Raw genomic sequence first — 23,613 nt, 5'->3', positions numbered from 1 at the left:
AAAGTGGAAAACCACACTACAGGCTGATCCAACTTTGATGTAATGTCCTTAAAACAAGTCAAAATGAGGCTCAGTAGTGTGTGTGGCCTCCACGTGCCTGTATGACCTCCCTACAATGCCTGGGCATGCTCCAGATACAGGTCTGGGTAACGGGCGGGCCAGTCCATAGCATCAATGCCTTCCTCTTGCAGGAACTGCTGACACACTCCAGCCACATGAGGTCTAGCATTGTCTTGCATTAGGAGGAACCCAGGGCCAACTGCACCAGCATATGGTCTCACAAGGGGTCTGAGGATCTCATCCCGGTACCTAATGGCAGTCGGGCTACCTCTGGCGAGCACATGGAGGGCTGTGCGGCCCCTCAAAGAAATGCCACCCCACACCATGACTGACCCACCGCCAAACCGGTCATGCTGGAGGATGTTGCAGGCAGCAGAACGTTCTCCACGGCGTCTCCAGACTGTCACGTCTGTCACGTGCTCAGTGTGAACCTGCTTTCATCTGTGAAGAGCACAGGGCGCCAGTGGCAAATTTGCCAATCTTGGTGTTCTCTGGCAACTGCCAAACGTCCTGCACAGTGTTGGGCTGTAAGCACAACCCCCACCTGTGGACGTCGGGCCCTCATACCACCCTCATAGAGTCTGTTTCTGACCGTTTGAGCAGACACATGCACATTTGTGGCCTGCTGGAGGTCATTTTGCAGGGCTCTGGCAGTGCTCCGCCTTGCACAAAGGCGGAGGTAGCGGTCCTGCTGCTTGGTTGTTGCCCTCCTACCGTCTCCTGATGTACTGGCCTGTCTCCTGGTAGTGCCTCCATGCTCTGGACACTACGCTGACAGACACAGCAAGCCTTCTTGCCACATCTCACATTGATGTGCCATCCTGGATGAGCTGCACTACCTGAGCCACTTGTGTTGGTTTTTGACTCCGTCTCATGCTACCACTAGAGTGAAAGCACCATCAGCATTCAAAAGTGACCAAAACATCAGCCAGGAAGCATAGGAACTGAGAAGTGGTCTGTGGTCACCACCTGCAGAACCACTCCTTTATCGGGGGTGTCTTGCTAAATGCCTATAATTTCCACCTGTTGTCTATTCCATTTGCACAACAGCATGTGAAATTTATTGTCAATCAGTGTTGCTTCCTAAGTGGACAGTTTGATTTCACAGAAGTGTGATTGACTTGGAGTTACATTGTGTTGTTTAAGTGTTCCCTTTATTTTTTTGAGCAGTGTATATTTTCATACGGGTCCTCTGTGGGATATGAACCCACAACCCTGGTGTTGCAAGCACCATGCTCTACCAACTAAGCCACACAGGACTGGTATATGGTGTCCTTATTCATTGTATTATATACTGTATCTGTCTGGGCCTCTCTCCTCTTTAACACGCAGTCCTCGTTCTTCCTCCATTTGTATTCTTTCCTTGTGTTTATTGGGTGAGTCATTACCTGAGAGCCCAGTGTTCAGCTCCAGGAACAGTTCCTGTGGTAACATTCTCTCCCTACTGAGCTGTTACAGCTGTCCCAATGCTGTGTTGCTGTGTTGCTGTTTACAAAACAACGTGTCTCTCTCTAGTTTATATGTGTGACTAAGATTCAGACAATGGATGGGAGGGAGTTGGGAATGTCCGTATTAATCATGTAATGTTAACTAATCCCTGGGCCTGCATTAATAAAGCTCTTAGAGTAGGAGTGCTGATCTGGGATCAGTTTACCCTTTTAGGTGATAATGAATAAGTTAACTGTTATGAATACTGACTGACTCAGTGGGAGAGGGTTGTTGATTTAATGTTGAGGTAAGCTGAAACCACAGAAGTGCTGGTCTGATTCAGACCAAGGCCTCTGATAGGCCTACAGCAAGTGACAAGAAGCCCAGGCACTGTGACTGAGTCATACAGTACCTAAATTCACCACACTTCTCTCCTTTCCTCCCTCCCCCTCTGTTTCTGTCCATCCCTCTGTTTCTGTCCATCCCTCTGTTTCTGTCCATCCCTCTGTTTCTGTCCATCCCTCTGTTTCTGTCCATCCCTCTGTTTCTGTCCATCCCTCTGTTTCTGTCCATCCCTCTGTTTCTGTCCATCCCTCTGTTTCTGTCCATCCCTCTGTTTCTGTCCATCCCTCTGTTTCTGTCCATCCCTCTGTTTCTGTCCATCCCTCTGTTTCTGTCCATCTCTCTCTTTCTATCTGTCCATCTCTCTCTTTCTATCTGTCCATCTCTCTCTTTCTATCTGTCCATCTCTCTCTTTCTATCTATCCATCTCTCTCTTTCTATCTATCCATCTCTCTCTTTCTATCTATCCATCTCTCTCTTTCTATCTATCCATCTCTCTCTTTCTATCTATCCATCTCTCTCTTTCTATCTATCCATCTCTCTCTTTCTATCTATCCATCTCTCTTTCTATCTATCCATCTCTCTCTTTCTATCCATCTCTCTCTTTCTATCTATCCATCTCTCTCTTTCTGTCCATCTCTCTCTTTCTGTCCATCTCTCTTTCTATCTGTCCATCTCTCTCTTTCTATCTGTCCATCTCTCTCTTTCTATCTATCCATCTCTCTCTTTCTATCTATCCATCTCTCTCTTTCTATCTATCCATCTCTCTCTTTCTATCTATCCATCTCTCTCTTTCTATCTATCCATCTCTCTCTTTCTATCTATCCATCTCTCTCTTTCTATCTATCCATCTCTCTCTTTCTATCTATCCATCTCTCTCTTTCTATCTATCCATCTCTCTCTTTCTATCTATCCATCTCTCTCTTTCTATCTATCCATCTCTCTCTTTCTATCTATCCATCTCTCTCTTTCTATCTATCCATCTCTCTCTTTCTATCTATCCATCTCTCTCTTTCTATCTATCCATCTCTCTCTTTCTATCTATCCATCTCTCTCTTTCTATCTATCCATCTCTCTCTTTCTATCTATCCATCTCTCTCTTTCTATCTATCCATCTCTCTCTTTCTATCTATCCATCTCTCTCTTTCTATCTATCCATCTCTCTCTTTCTATCTATCCATCTCTCTCTTCTATCTATCCATCTCTCTCTTTCTATCTATCCATCTCTCTCTTTCTATCTATCCATCTCTCTCTTTCTATCTATCCATCTCTCTCTTTCTATCTATCCATCTCTCTCTTTCTATCTATCCATCTCTCTCTTTCTATCTATCCATCTCTCTCTTTCTATCTATCCATCTCTCTCTTTCTATCTATCCATCTCTCTCTTCTATCTATCCATCTCTCTCTTTCTATCTATCCATCTCTCTCTTTCTATCTATCCATCTCTCTCTTTCTATCTATCCATCTCTCTCTTTCTATCTATCCATCTCTCTCTTTCTATCTATCCATCTCTCTCTTTCTATCTATCCAATCCATCTCTCTCTTTCTATCTATCCATCTCTCTCTTTCTATCTATCCATCTCTCTCTTTCTATCTATCCATCTCTCTCTTTCTATCTATCCATCTCTCTCTTTCTATCTATCCATCTCTCTCTTTCTATCTATCCATCTCTCTCTTTCTATCTATCCATCTCTCTCTTTCTATCTATCCATCTCTCTCTTTCTATCTATCCATCTCTCTCTTTCTATCTATCCATCTCTCTCTTTCTATCTATCCATCTCTCTCTTTCTATCTATCCATCTCTCTCTTCTTTCTGTCCATCCCTCTCTTTCTATCTGTCCCTCTTTCGATCATCCTCTCTTTCTATCCATCCCTCTCTTTCTGTCCATCCCTCTCTTTCTGTCCATCCCTCATTCTGTCCATCCCTCTGTTTCTGTCCATCCCTCTGTTTCTGTCCATCCCTCTGTTTCTGTCCATCCCTCTCTTTCTATCCATCCCTCTTTATTTCTATCCATCTCTTTATTTCTATCCATCCCTCTTTCTATCATCCCTCTTTCTATCCATCCCTCTCTTTCTATCCATCCCTCTCTTTCTATCCATCCCTCTCTTTCTATCCATATCACACTATCATCTCTTCCCCTGTCCTCTCTTTCCTCTTTTTCTTTGCCATCTCACTATCCCACTCTCTTGCCATCTCACTATCCCACTCTCTTGCCATCTCACTATCCTACTCTCTTGCCATCTCACTATCCCACTCTCTTGCCATCTCACTATCCCACTCTCTTGCCATCTCACTATCCCACTCTCTTGCCATCTCCTGCTCTCTCTTTCCCTCTTCTGTCCTTAGCTCCAGCTACTCGACTGTGGCCCTAGAGTTTGAGAAGGTGCATCAGATCGCTCCCGTGTTCAACTCACCCAGGATGTCGCGCCGGAGCCTGCGTCTGCAGACCACTGGCGGTCTCTATGGCAACGACAGCCTGGCTGACTTCTCCTCCCAGAACCACAGCAGTGGAGGGTCCAGTCAGAGAGAGTCATGGTAAGACTACACAGGGTCCAGTCAGAGAGAGTCACGGTCAGACTACACAGGGTCCAGTCAGAGAGATTCACGGTCAGACTACACAGGGTCCAGTCAGAGAGAGTCACGGTCAGACTACACAGGGTCCAGTCAGAGAGAGTCACGGTCAGACTACACAGGGGAAGGGAGTCAATGGACACACACAAAACGCACTCATGCAGACACAAAAGTTAGAAATATTAGCCTTCTATTAACATTAAATATGTACACACAGAGGCAGCTGGAGGCAGATACACACAGGGGCAGCTGGAGGCAGATACACACAGGGGCAGCTGGAGGCAGATAACACACAGGGGCAGCTGGAGGCAGATAACACACAGGGGCAGCTGGAGGCAGATAACACACGGGGGCAGCTGGAGGCAGATAACACACGGGGGCAGCTGGAGGCAGATAACACACGGGGGCAGCTGGAGGCAGATAACACACGGGGGCAGCTGGAGGCAGATAACACACGGGGGCAGCTGGAGGCAGATAAAACACGGGGGCAGCTGGAGGCAGATAAAACACGGGGGCAGCTGGAGGCAGGTAACACACGGGGCAGCTGGAGGCAGGTAACACACTGGGGCAGCTGGAGGCAGATAACACACGGGGGCAGCTGGAGACAGATAACACACAGGGGCAGGCACACACTGACTTCTATAATCTCTATCAATCTCTCTCCTGTCTCTCAGGATGGTGAGGAGCAGAAAGCATCAGCAGCAGTCTGCCTCCAGCTCCCTGTCCCTGAACCAGTCTCTGTCCCTGAACCAGACGCCACGCAAGACCCTCTCCTTCTCCACTACCAACACTCCCTCTACGGGCTGCACCACTGCCAGCGATGCCTCCCTGCTATCCTCCATCCTGGACCAGTCCAGCCTCCGCCAGCGATCCACCACCACTACTACCACAGACGGCTACTGGGGTCAGTCCAAGAGGAAAGGGCAGGGCATGGGTCATACGATCAGAGGAAGGGTTACGTTTGATAGAGAGGATACATCAGCTCTATTCTGGTCCCAGACCTGTACGGTATGTGCATTAGCCAACTCCTCCGACTATCTTTGGCTTGACATGACAGGTATGGTCAGACAGTCTGTCATATAATGGCTAAAGCACAGGTCTAGGACCAGTCAACCACATTAGAATATAAGAGTTAACTAGGACGGTAGCAGTTTAAGCTAACTAGCTAGCATGCTAATTTGAATTAGTTTGGTGTTTGCGTGTCTATCTGATATGTAAGGCAGGACTGATGAATGGTTTGTGGGATTAGCAGGGGAGAGACGGGGCAGGCTGATTGTATAATCTCTCCATTGAATCCCTTTGATGTGGTTTTCCAGAGATTAGCTGTGTTATTACCCGTGTGACCCAACACAATGAATGAATAACTATTCAATGATCTCCCGCTGGCTTGGATGATTTGATGATGCTTTGTTTCCTCTAGGTTCAGATCAGGATACCAGTCTGAAAGGTGAGACTTCACCATTCATTCTAATGATATTTGTGAGCATTCACCCTGGTAGTGATCTTTTACTACGCATCATCACAACACTTCTCCAGGAAGTAAACACAGGCTTTAAGGCTAGAGCTCTGATGTGCAAAATAATGATATTTTGAGACCATATAAATGGACTGATGAGAAATATCTGAAGAAAGGGTTTTCTAGTCAGAGTTGTACTTAAACAGGTTAATCTTGTGTGTGTTTCCCCCAGGGAGGAGTTCAAGGACGGACCACAGCTCAACGGGTGCGAACGGCGGCGTCAACACGGTGTCGCACAGCCACGCCATGGTCGCCAACGGTTACATCTGTAAAGACTGTTCCATACACTCTGAGAGAAAAGAAGCTCTCACCACATACTCCTCCTCTTCCTCGTCTCAGGCTGCCTCTGCTGCAGCAGCTGCCGCCACCTTCTCCTCTTCCTCGTCTCAGGCTGCCTCTGCAGCTGCCGCCGCCCTTTCATCCTCTTCCTCGTCTCAGGCTGCCTCTGCTGCAGTAGCTGCTGCCGCCATCTCATCATCATCAGCCTCATCCAGTTTATACAGCACGGTCAAGAGTCAGAGGAGCAAGACAGGTGAGAACCGTACCTAGTGTGCACAACTGACTGGGGAGTGAAACAGGGTTGTGTTCATTAGGCACCAAATGGAAGAAAACCGACTGAACATGGAGGGACAACCTGGATGCTCATTTCATTTTCTATTGCAAAATGCTTTCTGTTGCATTCCCTAATGAACATGACCCTCTGTTCCTCTCCTAGGAACAAGGTAAACAGGAGGTTTGATGGTTACCAACCTGTGCATATCACACTGTTTCCTTCATTCTCCAAGGTGGCATAGCAGTTCAGACGTCTTTTGTCCTCGTCTTGTCGTGTCCTGTATATATATATATTTACAACTTTTTCACATACATTTTATTTTTATTTTCCATCAACTCATCTTCAAAACACTCTCCTGCAACCCGCCTCACCAATGTATATTTATAAAAAAGTATTATTTACCTCAGATCTGTAATCCTCCAAGAAGCTAGCCAGAAACTCCAAGAAGCTAGCCTGAAACTAGCCAGAAGCTAATCCAGAAGCTAGTTCAGAAGCTAGTTGGCTCCTTTACTGGTAAGTCGTTGGTGTTCAGCTAACCACGGTTTGTGGTCATCGGCTATCCTTTGGCTCGAAAGTCTATCGCCAGTTCTGTACGGCGCAGCGCGGCTCGGAGCGGAGCATACCGGACCAATTTTTCTCTCCATGTCCCTGGATTTCGACTGCTCTCTGGACATTCATGCCCGGATCTCACAGCTAGCTAGCTGCTATCCGTGTGACTATCGGCCTTCGTCGATTCCGGAGCAAACATCAATTGTTCCGGAGCTAGCAAGCTCCGTCAATCACTCCTGAGTTCCATCAATCGCACCTGGGCTGCAGTCGCCTATCCGGACCCGTTTTGCTGCCTTCGCGGAGCCCCACCGGGCCTTCACAACTGGACTGCCGACGTTATCTACCCGAAGGGGTTATTCGGCTGGCTCCTCCGTCGGGACGTTACCTGAACGCCCATCTGCGGCCTGCTAACCGTTAGCTGTCTTACCGGCTGCTATCTGAATAGACAATCGGACAATTTTATTTTTTATTATTTTTTTATTTTTTATTATTATTATTATGTTTTCTTCTTGGGCCTCTATAACTATATCTATTGTTTTTATTTTTGTTGTTGTTGTGTGATCTGGATTGATCCCCTCTACCACACGGAACCCCACTAATCTACTGACGGAGCGCAGGAGGTGGCTAACAACAGACCTCCATCCTATGCTAGCTTGCTACCGATGCCCTGGCTAGCTGTCTAAATCACCAACCAACCTCTCCACTCACCGGACCCTTTTGATCACTCGACTAAGCATGCCTCTCCTTAATGTCAATATGTCTTGTCCATTTCTGTTCTGGTTAGTGTTTATTGGCTTATTTCACTGTAGAGCCTCTAGTCCTGCTCACTATACCTTATCCAACCTATTAGTTCCACCACCCACACATGCAATGACATCTCCTGGTTTCAACGATGTTTCTAGAGACAATATCTCTCTCTTCATCACTCAATACCTAGGTTTACCTCCACTGTATTCACATCCTACCATACATTTGTCTGTACATTATACCTTGATGCTATTTTATCGCCCCCAGAAACCTCCTTTTACTCTATGTTCCAGACGTTCTAGACGACCAATTCTCATAGCTTTTAGCCGTACCCTTATTCTACTCCTCCTATGTTCCTCTGGCGATGTAGAGGTGAATCCAGGCCCTGCAGTGCCTAGCTCCACTCCTATTCCCCAGGCGCTCTCTTTTGACGACTTCTGTAACCGTAATAGCCTTGGTTTCATGCATGTTAACATTAGAAGCCTCCTCCCTAAGTTTGTTCTATTCACTGCTTTAGCACACTCTGCCAACCCGGATGTTCTAGCTGTGTCTGAATCCTGGCTTAGGAAGACCACCAAAAACTCAGACATTTTAATTCCAAACTACAACATTTTCAGACAAGATAGAACTGCCAAAGGGGGCGGTGTTGCAATCTACTGCAAAGATAGCCTGCAGAGTTCTGTCCTACTATCCAGGTCTGTACCCAAACAATTCGAACTTCTACTTTTAAAAATCCACCTCTCTAAAAACAAGTCTCTCACCGTTGCCGCCTGCTATAGACCACCCTCTGCCCCCAGCTGTGCTCTGGACACCATATGTGAACTGATTGCCCCCCATCTATCTTCAGAGTTCGTGCTGCTAGGCGACCTAAACTGGAACATGCTTAACACCCCAGCCATCCTACAATCTAAACTTGATGCCCTCAATCTCACACAAATAATCAATGAACCTACCAGGTACCTCCCCAAAACCTTAAACACGGGCACCCTCATAGATATCATCCTAACCAACTTCCCCTCTAAATACACCTCTGCTGTCTTCAACCAAGATCTCAGCGATCACTGCCTCATTGCCTGCATCCATAATGGGTCAGCGGTCAAACGACCTCCACTCATCACTGTAAAACGCTCCCTGAAACACTTCTGCGAGCAGGCCTTTCTAATCGACCTGGCCGGGGTATCCTGGAAGGATATTGATCTCATCCCGTCAGTAGAGGATGCCTGGATATTTTTTTTAAATGCCTTCCTAACCATCTTAAATAAACATGCCCCATTTAAGAAATTTAGAACCAGGAACAGATATAGCCCTTGGTTCTCCCCAGACCTGACTGCCCTTAACCAACACAAAAACATCCTATGGCGTTCTGCATTAGCATCGAACAGCCCCCGTGATATGCAGCTGTTCAGGGAAGCTAGAAATCATTATACACAGGCAGTTAGAAAAGCCAAGGCTAGCTTTTTCAAGCAGAAATTTGCTTCCTGCAACACTAACTCAAAAAAGTTCTGGGACACTGTAAAGTCCATGGAGAATAAGAACACCTCCTCCCAGCTGCCCACTGCACTGAAGATAGGAAACACTGTCACCACTGATAAATCCACCATAATTGAGAATTTCAATAAGCATTTTTCTACGGCTGGCCATGCTTTCCACCTGGCTACTCCTACCCCGGACAACAGCACTGCACCCCCAACAGCAACTCGCCCAAGCCTTCCCCATTTCTCCTTCTCCCAAATCCATTCAGCTGATGTTCTGAAAGAGCTGCAAAATCTGGACCCCTACAAATCAGCCGGGCTAGACAATCTGGACCCTTTCTTCCTAAAATTATCTGCCGAAATTGTTGCCACCCCTATTACTAGCCTGTTCAACCTCTCTTTCGTGTCGTCTGAGATTCCCAAAGATTGGAAAGCAGCTGCGGTCATCCCCCTCTTCAAAGGGGGGGACACTCTTGACCCAAACTGCTACAGACCTATATCTATCCTACCGTGCCTTTCTAAGGTCTTCGAAAGCCAAGTCAACAAACAGATTACCGACCATTTCGAATCTCACCATACCTTCTCTGCTATGCAATCCGGTTTCAGAGCTGGTCATGGGTGCACCTCAGCCACGCTCAAGGTCCTAAACGATATCTTAACCGCCATCGATAAGAAACATTACTGTGCAGCCGTATTCATTGATCTGGCCAAGGCTTTCGACTCTGTCAATCACCATATCCTCATCGGCAGACTCGACAGCCTTGGTTTCTCAAATGATTGCCTCGCCTGGTTCACCAACTACTTCTCTGATAGAGTTCAGTGTGTCAAATCGGAGGGTCTGCTGTCCGGACCTCTGGCAGTCTCTATGGGGGTGCCACAGGGTTCAATTCTTGGACCGACTCTCTTCTCTGTATACATCAATGAGGTCGCTCTTGCTGCTGGTGAGTCCCTGATCCACCTCTACGCAGGCGACACCATTCTGTATACTTCCGGCCCTTCTTTGGACACTGTGTTAACAACCCTCCAGGCAAGCTTCAATGCCATACAACTCTCCTTCCGTGGCCTCCAATTGCTCTTAAATACAAGTAAAACTAAATGCATGCTCTTCAACCGATCGCTACCTGCACCTACCCGCCTGTCCAACATCACTACTCTGGACGGCTCTGACTTAGAATACGTGGACAACTACAAATACTTAGGTGTCTGGTTAGACTGTAAACTCTCCTTCCAGACCCATATCAAACATCTCCAATCCAAAGTTAAATCTAGAATTGGCTTCCTATTTCGCAACAAAGCATCCTTCACTCATGCTGCCAAACATACCCTTGTAAAACTGACCATCCTACCAATCCTCGACTTTGGCGATGTCATTTACAAAATAGCCTCCAATACCCTACTCAACAAATTGGATGCAGTCTATCACAGTGCAATCCGTTTTATCACCAAAGCCCCATATACTACCCACCATTGCGACCTGTACGCTCTCGTTGGCTGGCCCTCGCTTCATACTCGTCGCCAAACCCACTGGCTCCATGTCATCTACAAGACCCTGCTAGGTAAAGTCCCACCTTATCTCAGCTCGCTGGTCACCATAGCATCTCCCACCTGTAGCACACGCTCCAGCAGGTATATCTCTCTAGTCACCCCCAAAACCAATTCTTTCTTTGGCCGCCTCTCCTTCCAGTTCTCTGCTGCCAATGACTGGAACGAACTACAAAAATCTCTGAAACTGGAAACACTTATCTCCCTCACTAGCTTTAAGCACCAACTGTCAGAGCAGCTCACAGATTACTGCACCTGTACATAGCCCACCTATAATTTAGCCCAAACAACTACCTCTTTCCCAACTGTATTTAATTTTAATTAATTTATTTATTTTGCTCCTTTGCACCCCATTATTTTTTATTTCTACTTTGCACATTCTTCCATTGCAAAACTACCATTCCAGTATTTTACTTGCTATATTGTATTTACTTTGCCATCATGGCCTTTTTTGCCTTTACCTCCCTTCTCACCTCACATTGTATATAGACTTGTTTATACTGCATTATTGACTGTATGTTTGTTTTTACTCCATGTGTAACTCTGTGTCGTTTTATCTGTCGAACTGCTTTGCTTTATCTTGGCCAGGTCGCAATTGTAAATGAGAACTTGTTCTCAACTTGCCTACCTGGTTAAATAAAGGTAAAATAAATAAATAAATAAATTTATAAAATCTCGGAGTCCCGTTAGAAGACCACTTTAAAAGCCCAGAATGCCCCAAATAAGTTGAAATGATCAGTCATCCAGCCAGTTCTTGTGTGTTTCTCTGTTTCTGTTTGCTTGTTAGTGCTGACGCTACGTGGGCTTCCACTTAGGAGAAGGACCCATTTCTCCACCTTTTATATGTCTGGCTAAGTTAACTAACCTGCCGTCCTTTCTCTGTCTAGGTCTCCTGGTGTCAGTCTCTAACACGTGTGTCCACTACAGCAGACGAGCCCTGACCCCCATAGTGTCCCTGATGACACTGCTCTTCCAGAATGTTCTGTGGCTGGGCACAAGAGCCAGGAGCCACTCAGGCAAAGGTATACGAGATGCTTACTACTGGGGTCTGTTCAGAGGAGCGCAACTTTACAAAATGTTCACGTAGAAATGCATTATGTAGAACCGATATGGTGCAGAATTGGGCATCATATCAGCTCTATTCATTGTATTTCTATCTGCAAATTTCACCTCACTGAATTCCCCCTTATCCTACTTCCCTTCACACCCATCTCTCTCTCCTTTTTTTACTGTCTTTCGTGGTTTGATTTATTCAAAGCTGTTCAACCTGATAGTCTCAAGGGACTGGACTCCAGTTAATCGTAATAGTGCTATAAAAATATATATTTTTAGGATTCACTCCTGTCTCTTCCCAGCCTCAAAACTGTGACGTTTGAGGTGGAAATGGAATAGCCTTGTCCCAGATCTGTATGGGCCTTAACATTCGTCAGATGAGTTGTTTAAATGAAGCAAAAACACAAAATTATAGTCTGAGTTGTCGGCTAAATAAAGCAAAATACTGATCTGGTCCCGGGCTGGAATGGGTACGGGGGTTTAACAGACAGATTATCTGATCTGACCTTTGATGTGTGATATGGTTGTGTCACTAGGTGTCCTGGCGTCCCTCTTAGACAGGGCCAGATGGGCTGTCTCCTCCAGCGCGTCCCGTGTCTCTTGGCTCTTTAAGCAGACCACTCTCCACAGGATGATGGGCTACAGGGCCAACGGCTATGAAGGCAAAGGTACCTGACCCACCGCCGAGCTGAGGTCAGGAGGCATGGGTCAAAGGTCATCGATCATCAACACTGACCTTAGTGACCTCTTTTTTTTTTTCAGCCCTCTATTTCCGCTGTCCGCCGACACGACTTCTTTCTCAAGCTCTTGGTCTTTGCATTTCTGTGTCTGTGAAAACATATCTGTGAAGGCTGGGCATAAGGTTAACTGCATGTATAGTAATGGTTTGGTGGATTATAATGTAGAGGAAAGCTTCTCTCCACGGTATGTACAGATGCTGTTCTCTACTGTGTAGTTTCACCACAGATAACTCTATTTCAGTCTTCAGAGCCTCTCTCCAGCTCTGTCCATCTACCTCTGTTCAGTCGTGGCCAAAAGTTTTGAGAATGACACACACATATTAATTTTCACAAAGCCTCAGTTTGTATGATGGCAATTTGCATATACTCCAGAATGTTATGAAGAGTGATCAGATGAATTGCAATTAATTGCAAAGTCCCTCTTTACCATGCAAATGAACTAAATCCCCCCAAAACATTTCCACTGCATGTCAGCACTGCCACAAAAGGACCAGCTGACATGTCAGTGATTCTCTTGTTAACACAGGTGTGAGTGTTGACGAGGACAAGGCTGGAGATCACTCTGTCATGCTGATTGAGTTCGAGTAACAGACTGGAATCTTCAAACGCTGGTGCTTGGAATCATTCTTCATCCTCTGTCAAGCATGGTTGCCTGCAAGGAAACACGTGCTTTCATCATTGCTTTGCATAAAAAGGGCTTCACAGGCAAGGATATTGCTGCCAGTACATTGCACCTAAATCAACCATTTATCGGCTCATAAAGAGCTTCAAGGAGAGCGGTTCAATTGTTGGGAAGAAGACTTCAGGACGCCCAAGGAAGTCCAGCAAGCACCAGGACCGTCTCCTGAAGTTGTCAGCTGCGGGATCGGGGCACCACCAGTACTGAGCTTGCTCAGGAATGGCAGCAGGCAGGTGTGAGTGCATCTGTACGCACAGTGAGGAGAAGACTTTTGGAGGATGGCCTGATGTCAAGAAGGGCAGCAAAGAAGCCACTTCTCTCCAGGAAAAACATCAGGGACAGACTGATATTCTGCAAAAGGTACAGGGATTGGACTGCTGAGGACTGGGGTAAAGTCATTTTCTCTGAATTCCCTTTCCGATTGTTTGGGGCATCTGGAAAAAAGCTTGTCCGGAGAAGACAAGGTGAACGCTACCATCAGTCCTGTGTCATGCCAACAGTAAAGCATCCTAAGACCATTCATGTGTGGGGTTGCTTCTCAGCCAAGGGAGTGGGCTCACTCACAATTTTCCCTACGAACACAGTCATGAATAAAGAATGGTACCAACACATCCTCCGAGAGCAACTTCTCCCAACCGTCCAGGAACAATTTGGTGACGACCAATGCCTTTTCCAGCATGATGGAGCACCTTGCCATAAGGAAAACGTGATAGTTAAGTGGCTCGGGGAACAAAACATTGATATTTTGGGTCCATGGCAAGGAAACTCCCCAGACCTTAATTCCATTGAGCACTTGTGGGCAATCCTCAAGAGGCGGGTGGACTAACAAAACCCCACATATTCTGACAAACTCCAAGCATTGATTATGCAAGAATGGGCTGCCATCAGTTAATTGACAGCATGCCAGGGCAGATTGCAGAGGTCTTGAAAAAGAAGGGTCAACACTGCAAATATTGACTCCTTGCATCAACTTCATGTAATTGTCAACAAAAGCCGTTGACACTTATGAAATGCTTGTAATTATACTTCAGTATTACATAGCAACATCTGACAGAAATATCTAAAGACACTGAAGCAGCAAACTTTGTGGAAATGTATATTTTTGTCATTCTCAAAACTTTTGGCCACGGCTGTATGCTCATCACTGGAACGGTCCTCCATACCTCTTAAAGAGACAGAGACAGAACTCCTGTACCACCTCTCTGCATGTCTCATCTTTGTTTTCTCCCTACACTCTCTCCCTCTCTGTCTGTCTCTCATCTTTGTTTTCCCCCTACACTCTCTCCCTCTCTGTCTGTCTCTCATCTTTGTTTTCCCCCTATACTCTCTCTCTCTCTGTCTGTCTCTCTCTTCATCCATCTCTGGTTTAATACAGGTCCACTTGATTACGTTAACAAATGGTCTTTTTTCCACTTTGGTTCCCTTGGTGACAAATTTCCCTCTTACCCTCTCTTGTGTGTCCAAATATACAATATGTCACACGCTCTTGGTCGCCACTCGCCTGCAGAATGAAATGTTTTGTTATGTAAATATGATTATTAATAGTTTGTTGTGTTGCAGCTCACTCCAGTTACTGTGGGAGCATGAATGTAAAAGACCACGTGATAGGAGACGGGCACCACCACTTTTTGAATGGCTCGTTGTGTAAGTAGTCAACACGCTCACACACACACACCCATGTGCATGCGCACACACACACACACAGACTCACACCCATGTGCATGCGCACACAGACTCACACCCATGTGCATGCGCACACACACACACACACACACAAATTCCCTCAAGTGCTCTATATGTGCCAGGGGGCCACTTTGTCACCCTGATTGACCCAGAGTTAATTCTATGTGTGACCTATTTCCAGATCAGTGCACAGGGGTTATATGAACCACTAGGGCCTGTGGCCAGCCGGTCACACCTCTTTCCCCAGTCAGTGACTGTACTCTGGCTACTGGTCTCCCTAGTCAGACACAGCAGGTGTTTGTGTGTTTCCATATAAGCTCCGTTTTTTTTTTTTAAAGATTGTTTTGAAAAGGCCGAAACCCATAAAGATCAATCGGATGTATCTCTGTGAATGTTTCACTTCACTTTAAAGATTGTTTCAAGGAAACTGGAAGAAGAAATAGCTAGTCCTGTAGGGTTACATTCCATTATGTCTCATCTAACATCTTCCTAAACTACACTGCTGTCAGACAGAATGACAAACGATCCTGACAATGCAGTTGAACAGGCGTCAAACAGAGAACAAAGGCCTGTTTGACACAGAAGCTGCTAATCCAAACATCTGGAGGGAAGAAGGGATGGGCTGTGTTACCAAAGAGAGAACCTGGAACGTTGCCTTGCTTTGTTGAACATGCGAGACATCTCAGAATGAAGTTGTTAATGTTCCTAGCTTCATCCTTTGAAAATAGACACATTGAAATATTCTGGGGATGAGCATGTGCATCTTCATTATGTACCCATTGTTCCTCTTACGGTATTTAACTATATGTCACAAGTAAAAGCCTTGGTTGGGGACTTGATACATTTCCATGTCTGGAAGGTTAAACCACCTTCTGACTGAGGAAGATGGAAAACTTTCCTCTTTATTCGATTCATTTGATTTGAATGCTTTTACATTTCATACATTATTTAGAACTTTTATTTGACTTCTGATTTGTTAAGTTATATACATGTTTTGCTTCTGATTTGTTAAGTTATATACATGTTTTGCTTCTGATTTGTTAAGTTATATACATGTTTTGCTTCTGAGTTGTTAAGTTATATACATGTTTTGCTTCTGATTTGTTAAGTTATATACATGTTTTGCTTCTGAGTTGCGTTAATGTTTATTGCATTTAATTTGACATAATTTTTCATTTGTTTGTTTGTGTTTTGTTTGTTTTCTTTTCCTTGTCTGCCATCCATCCGTCATGTGGTCTGCCTCAGGTGACGACTGTAAAGGGAAGCAGCACCTGGAGACCAACACACTGGTCCACAGTCACACACAGACCTCCAGAACTCACCGTCTACTGGGGGGTCTGTGGACCCTTATAGCTTACACAGGTTATAATCCCCTTCCTCCTCCTCCTCCTGGCTTCCTTACTGATCTAATACACATACAGGTTAACCCCCTTCCTCCTCCTCCTGGCTTCCTTACTGATCTAATACACATACTGGTTAACCCCCTTCCTCCTCTCCCTGGCCTCCTTACTGACCTAATACACATACTGGTTAACCCCCTTCCTCCTCTCCCTGGCCTCCTTACTGATCTAATATACATACAGGTTAACCCCCTTCCTCCTCCTCCTAGCTTCCTTACTGATCTAATACACATACAGGTTAACCCCCTTCCTCCTCTCCCTGGCCTCCTTACTGATCTAATACACATACAGGTTAACCCCCTTCCTCCTCTCCCTGGCCTCCTTCCTTACTGATCTAATACACATACAGGTTAACCCCCTTCCTCCTCTCCCTGGCCTCCTTCCTTACTGACCTAATACACATACAGGTTAACCCCCTTCCTCCTCTCCCTGGCCTCCTTCCTTACTGACCTAATACACATACAGATTAACCCCCTTCCTCCTCTCCCTGGCCTCCTTCCTTACTGACCTAATACACATACAGATTAACCCCCTTCCTCCTCGCCCTGGCCTCCTTCCTTACTGACCTAATACACATACAGATTAACCCCTTCCTCCTCTCCCTGGCCTCCTTCCTTACTGACCTAATACACATACAGATTAACCCCCTTCCTCCTCTCCCTGGCCTCCTTCCTTACTGACCTAATACACATACAGATTAACCCCCTTCCTCCTCTCCCTGGCCTCCTTCCTTACTGACCTAATACACATACAGATTAACCCCCTTCCTCCTCGCCCTGGCCTCCTTCCTTACTGACCTAATACACATACAGATTAACCCCTTCCTCCTCTCCCTGGCCTCCTTCCTTACTGACCTAATACACATAATACAGGTTAACCCCCTTCCTCCTCTCCCTGGCCTCCTTCCTTACTAACCTAATACACATACAGGTTAACCCCCTTCCTCCTCTCCCTGGCCTCCTTCCTTACTGACCTAATACACATACAGGTTAACCCCCTTCCTCCTCTCCCTGGCCCACTTCCTTACTGACCTAATACACATACAGGTTAACCCCCTTCCTCCTCTCCCTGGCCTCCTTCCTTACTGACCTAATACACATACATCAGAGTTTTATTGATCGGTCCAAACCGTATCAAACGTTCTGCAACAGAAACCAAAAACAAGCATTTCTTATTGGACAAGTTCTGGTAGTCCTTCCCTGACTCAGTCAGTTTGATTCTGTTTGGTGCCTAATGAATACGACCCTTGCTCTTTATGAGGAATATAGGAATCTCTCATTGACATCAATGCAAATTATATACAAACTATGGGTGTGGGGAAATACATTTCCCTTCCTTCCACTACGGGTCTAGGTCCTGTTTTGTTGCACTGCTGATAGTGGCTGAGGTCAGGACTAGGCCCCAGAGAGCTGATCTGAAATCAGTTGTGAACTGAAGCCTCAGTATTGTTAATTGTCTTAATGCCCAGCATTTGTTATTACCATGTTATTATCACTCTATTTACTGAAGTGAATCACTATGATTTCTTAGGTTTTTACCTTTATTTTAACAGGTTAGTCTCATTGACATTGAGATAAAAAATCATGTATTTTTTAAGAGAGACCTGGCCAAAATAGCAGCACATAAAGTTTCATAAAAATACCATTTTCTAATGAAAGCTTCAACGTTGTGTGTTTGTTCTGACCTTCCAGGCTACTGTCTGCTCCAGCCAGGTTACTATGTAGTGAGGGCAGGCCTGGCGCTGGGGTCAGCAGTACGCTCAGTGTCTCAGAGACTGCTGTCAGTGCTGTGTCTAGTCCTGGGAGCTCCAGGTTAGTTACCCTGTGTTGCATTCATCCTCTCTTCATCAGTATTTAGTTGTTATATCAGTTGCTCTTTCTTATATCATACGATACCCCTCCCCCCAGGTAAAGCAGCCAGGCGGTTGTTGTGGTGTCTGGGGACAGGCTGGTACCAGCTGGTGTCTCTCATGTCTCTGTTCAACGTCTTCTTCCTGACCCGGTGAGAGCCTCTGTTACTGTATCCGACTCATGTGACTGTTGCCCATGTAGTTCTCAGAAAGATCCATGTGTAGATGATTTTAATTGACCTACTATTGTCCTTTGTTATCGGACGTTGGAGATTTAACTGTGGCTGTAACTTTTGATTGATGTGATTGACAGCAGAGACATTTCAGATATCTGGGGCAAACCGTAGTAAAACAGCCAAGTGTTTAGCAATGGAAAATGACAGGTTTTTGTCATTGGACAAGTTTACATTGTACCTTCCTGTGTGTGTTTGAGACCCAGTTATCATTGTGCATGTTTGATACATATTTGAGTGTTCTCATGCAGGCTCTGTCTAACATGTTCAATCTGAATTAGATTGAATTATATTTTGGTTATATTTAGGCATTTGTCATTTCTTCAGATGAAATGAAATAATGAAAATAAAGGGTCAGGATAGATGGGTTCTGTCAATTAGATGCACATGACAGATATGATGATTGAATTATTTAGTCAAGACTTTTAAATATTACATTTTAATTCAATTATTTCTCTCATCTGAGGAAGGAAAGGTTACAGTGTCTTATCAGGTTATGTTTGACGGTGTGTGTGCGTATCTCAGGTGTGTTTTGCTCACTGCTCTCGTGTGTGTGTGTGTCTTTCAGGTGCCTGCCCAGAATGTGGAAGCTCCTCCTCTTCCTCCTTCCCTTCCTGCTATTCCTGTGTGAGTAACAGTGTGCTCACCTGACCTACTTCACACACAAACACGCTGATCTGTCAGCTGTGTAGCACCAGAGCTGTTAACCAGCCCCCCAGAGCTTGCTCCAAATCCAGCCCCAGATCTAGGTCACTCTTACTGGGCACACAGCTACAGAACCAGCCCTTCTGTGGAACAATACTTTTACACTGTACTTTCTACACTAACAGTCTACTCAGAAAAGCACGGACTTGCATTCATAAACCCACAAGCTGCTATCAACAAAAAACATAAACAATAGAAGCCTAAGAAACAACAGGTGCTTTACCAATAAAGATTTCCCTGCATTTATGGTAACGACAGGCAGGTTGTTGCATAATGTAGTTCCTGTTGATTCATTTCCCTGTTTCTCTCTCCTCTCAGGGTTGTGGTTCTGGGGTCCGTCCAGTTTCCTCTCCTACCTTCCAGCCATAAACCTGACAGAGTGGCGCTCCAGAGTGGTGTCCCCCTTCACCCTCTCATCGTTTATCCTGACCCCTGCCCTTGTTCCCACCCCCGCCACACCACTGGAGCAGACCCCCACAGCAACCCCCAGCCCACAGGCACAGGTAAGAGAGGAGCTCGTCTGAGAAGCTTGAGGGCGTCTCTCAATTTGTGTCTGTATTGTGCGAATATGGTTCTTCATGAAATACATCTGCCTCATGAATGTTGGACTAAAACAAGCTTTCTTGTTCTCTCTCTAACCTCTCACTATACTTCTGTGTCCCTACTTTATTTGTGTCTATCCCGTATCTCCCTCTACAGCCAGTCCTTCCCCCCATAGTCACCGTGGACACAGAGGGCCTGGAGCGTCTGCAGCGGGTAGAGCATGGTCTGACCCTGCTGTGGGAGCGGGTGCAGCAGGGGGACCAGAGGCAGGAGCAGCATCACGGGGACACCCTGGCCCAGTACACCCTCCTGAGGGAGCAGCTGGACAGCCAGACGGACAGAGACAGCCTGGGTCTCTGGGTCTCTGGCTTGCTGGAGCACAGGATCACCCTGCTGAGAGGAGAGCTGGAGCAGCAGGAGGCCTCACACAGGGCACAGGTAGGGATGGCTGTTAGGGGAGGGAAAAGGGACTGGGGCCGGACACAAAGATGTTGATAGGACTGGGACTTGGGGTTGGGACTTGGTGGCAGGAATGAGGTTGGGACTTGGTGGCAGGAATGAGGTTGGGGTTTGGTGGCAGGAATGAGGTTGGGGTTTGGTGGCAGGAATGAGGTTGGGGTTTGGTGGCAGGAATGAGGTTGGGGTTTGGTGGCAGGAATGAGGTTGGGGTTTGGTGGCAGGAATGAGGTTGGGGTTTGGTGGCAGGAATGAGGTTGGGGTTTGGTGGCAGGAATGAGGTTGGGGTTTGGTGGCAGGAATGAGGTTGGGGTTTGGTGGCAGGAATGAGGTTGGGGCTTGGTGGCAGGAATGAGGTTGGGGCTTGGTGGCAGGAATGAGGTTGGGGCTTGGTGGCAGGAATGAGGTTGGGGCTTGGTGGCAGGAATGAGGTTGGGGCTTGGTGGCAGGAATGAGGTTGGGGCTTGGTGGCAGGAATGGTGTGGGAGCTTGGTTGCAGGGCTGATCAGAGGGTTGAGCTTCAACATTTGAATTGATAACTGTACAGATGTGTGCTTTTTATGTAGGGTCAGATTTCAGTCAGTTTTGCTTCGTAAGCATTCCATACTGACCCCCTATTCCTTATTACTGAGTCCTTTACTCTTTACTTCTGGGTCACCTTTTCTCCTCTCTTTCTCTCCCTCTCTCCTCCCTCTCTCCTGTGCAGACTGAAGAGCAGAGGGTTCAGCAGCAGCAGAGTCAGGAGACACGGCTAGCTGAGCTGGAGGGGCTGCTGCAGGTCCTCGCTACTAAAACTGAGGTAATGTCTATTACTGAGAAATACACACAATACTCCATTACCTACATATCCCAATACATACAGGAACATACAGGTCCTGGCAGTTGAGACTGAGGAAATGGGAAATGCACACCAGACTATGAATTAAACTCTGTGAGATCAAATGCATCCATCCAGAAGCATACGTTACCTCCACAGCTCATCTGAACACACACCACTAGATCTTAGCAGGCTAACAGCTAAGCTTTGAGGTGCAGTCTCACAAGCTTATTACTGACTGACACATACAAGACCCACGCATCACATTACCCACCCATAGGAACACAAACAGGAACAAACCGGTTCTGGCACCAGTCCGTACATACATCATCTCAGGTAGTTAATTTGAATACATACAGTATGACACGCACTCATACAAGTCTAGTCATCTGGTCAGCATGTCCCTGTCCTTTTATGTTAATTGTGATGACATATAATGCCTGTGCTGAAAGTGTTCATGTCAACCCATGCTGTATTGAAGCTTATTGGCCATTCATTTATATTACAGTACTGTACATTTTCATTTATATTACAGTACTGTACATTTTAATTTGGGGCAGCTGGGTAGCCTAGTGGTTAGAGCATTGGACTAGTAACCGGAAGGTTGCAAGTTCAAACCCCCGAGCTGACATGGTACAAATCTGTCGTTCTGCCCCTGAACAGGCAGTTAACCCACTGTTCCTAGGCCGTCATTGAAAATAAGAATTTGTTCTTAACTGACTTGCCTGGTTAAATAAAGATTTAAAAAAATATTTTAAAAAATAAATAAAAAATATATATTACAGTACGGTACATTTTCATTTATATTACAGTACTGTACATTTTCATTTATATTACAGTACTGTACATTTTCATTTATATTACAGTACTGTACATTTTCATTTATATTACAGTACTGTACATTTTCATTTATATTACAGTACTGTACATTTTCATTTATATTACAGTACTGTACATTTTCATTTATATTACAGTACGGTACATTTTCATTTATATTACAGTACTGTACATTTTCATTTATATTACAGTACGGTACATTTTCATTTATATTACAGTACGGTACATTTTCATTTATATTACAGTACGGTACATTTGAATGAGGTTGTATTTCAGGCGGTGCAACAGAAACAGCGGAAGGAGGAGACAGAGGAGACAGCCACACCAGCCCCTGCCTCTGTCCCTGTCAGGTAGGTTCACGGTCGGTGGCTTAACGTCCATAGATGATATAGTGCAGAACTTCTCTACAGTTTCCACCTGCACTCCATTTCATGGGGAAAGAAACTCTTGCATATTGATTCTCTTCATTTGCCCCACAATGTTTTAATGTCTTATGACTGAAACATTGGTGGTCCATTATTAAATCAAACAATAGAGCCTGTGTATTGGAGTTCGTTTTTTTTTTTTTACAGCATGCAAACATTTATATTTTTTAAAGTTTGGAGCCAAGTCCAGGGTTGCAAAATTTGTGGCAATTTCTCAAAACTTGTTTACCAGAAATGTTGGTTAGAAGATTCCTGGAATCAGGAGGTAATAAGCCAGACATCAGGGAATCTTCCAAACTGGATTTCTGGAAAATGGGGGATTTTGGAGAAATGTTTCAAATCTAAGCAATTGTAACAGAGACACTTCTCTCTTTCCCCCTTTATCTCTCTGGCTTTCTCTTTTCTCCGCCTCAGTGTGGGTGTGGACCCGGAGGCCCCTGCTGCTTTGCTGGCGGAGGTGCAGAGGCTGGAGAGGGAGCTGGGTCGGATCAGGGGCGACCTGCAGGGGGTGATGGGATGTCAGGGGAAATGTGAGCAGCTGAACACAATCCAGGAAACGGTGAGTATGAGAGAACTATCTGTTTACTGCTTTTAGTGTTTACTGTACCTTGCGCTGATATAGTTCAGTCTTTATTATAGTAGTTGTACATTACCTTTGCAATATAATGGCATTCTTCCAAATGACAGCCTGTACTGTGCTGTTACAGAACGGAACTTCTACATGATGGTATATGTATTCTGCAGTTACAGCCCCTCACACATGATGTTTCTCACCTCTCCCTCTCTCTCACCTCTCCCTTCCAGGTGTCCACCCAGGTGTCCGCCCAGGTGAGGCGGGAGCTGCAGGCCCTGTTCTACGGCTCTGACGACCAGACCCACCAGGGAGAACCAGACATCCCAGAGGGACTCCTCCAGTGGCTGTCGTTGCGCTACGTGAGTGGGGCCGACCTGCAGACCCTCCTGACCAACCTGGAGCTCAGCATCCTGAGGAACGTGTCGCTGCAGCTGGAGCAGAGCAGGGCCGAGGCCCGGACGGAGGCTGAGGCCAGGGCTGCAGTCATCATCACCCAGACCCAGGCTATTACACACAGTGTCCAACACACCGCCGTGGGCGAGGGACTGTCTGAGGAGGTAGACTACACACTCCACTATAGGGACTCTTTGTTGTCGTTAACCCAGTGCTACTCACTGTCATCAGAGGAACGGCTTCATTATCATGATTTATTTCATGATGGACCGGTGTCCTGGACCCAGATTCTCCATAGAGCATGCTTTTGACTTCACGGCCCGCATCCACAAAGTTTCTCAGTGTAGGAGTGCTGATCTAGGATCTGACCATATAACCTTATGCGTTATGATCTAAAAGGCTAAACTGATCTTGGATCATTCAGCACTACTACTCTGAGATGCTT

The 23,613-nt window shown here is 45.9% G+C and overlaps 1 protein-coding gene across 7 annotated transcripts in view; it reads left to right on the top strand.

Annotated features, from left to right (window-relative positions):
* Positions 1–23,613, top strand: part of sun1b (Sad1 and UNC84 domain containing 1b) — a 70,414-nt gene that overhangs the window by 34,307 nt on the left and 12,494 nt on the right. For 3 of the 7 annotated variants that reach the window (XM_031813887.1, XM_031813883.1, XM_031813884.1), the window contains 17 exons: positions 4,178–4,366; positions 5,077–5,306; positions 5,823–5,849; positions 6,091–6,450; positions 11,669–11,803; positions 12,371–12,502; positions 14,814–14,897; positions 16,182–16,298; positions 18,028–18,147; positions 18,244–18,337; positions 18,987–19,045; positions 19,442–19,626; positions 19,823–20,104; positions 20,829–20,921; positions 22,053–22,126; positions 22,616–22,760; positions 23,006–23,332. In XM_031813887.1, the coding sequence (XP_031669747.1) occupies positions 4,251–4,366; positions 5,077–5,306; positions 5,823–5,849; positions 6,091–6,450; positions 11,669–11,803; positions 12,371–12,502; positions 14,814–14,897; positions 16,182–16,298; positions 18,028–18,147; positions 18,244–18,337; positions 18,987–19,045; positions 19,442–19,626; positions 19,823–20,104; positions 20,829–20,921; positions 22,053–22,126; positions 22,616–22,760; positions 23,006–23,332 (2,580 nt within the window). In that variant the 5' untranslated portion in view covers positions 4,178–4,250. The remainder of the gene's footprint in view (positions 1–4,177; positions 4,367–5,076; positions 5,307–5,822; positions 5,850–6,090; positions 6,451–11,668; positions 11,804–12,370; positions 12,503–14,813; positions 14,898–16,181; positions 16,299–18,027; positions 18,148–18,243; positions 18,338–18,986; positions 19,046–19,441; positions 19,627–19,822; positions 20,105–20,828; positions 20,922–22,052; positions 22,127–22,615; positions 22,761–23,005; positions 23,333–23,613) is intronic. The other 4 variants (XM_031813889.1, XM_031813888.1, XM_031813885.1 and 1 more) reach the window with 3 other exon arrangements.

Source organism: Oncorhynchus kisutch, unplaced genomic scaffold (genome assembly GCF_002021735.2).
Source record: "Oncorhynchus kisutch isolate 150728-3 unplaced genomic scaffold, Okis_V2 Okis06b-Okis10b_hom, whole genome shotgun sequence".
NCBI lineage: Eukaryota > Metazoa > Chordata > Actinopteri > Salmoniformes > Salmonidae > Oncorhynchus > Oncorhynchus kisutch.
The sequence above is the reverse complement of the archived record's forward strand: the minus strand, read 5'-3'. Positions and strand labels throughout refer to the sequence as shown.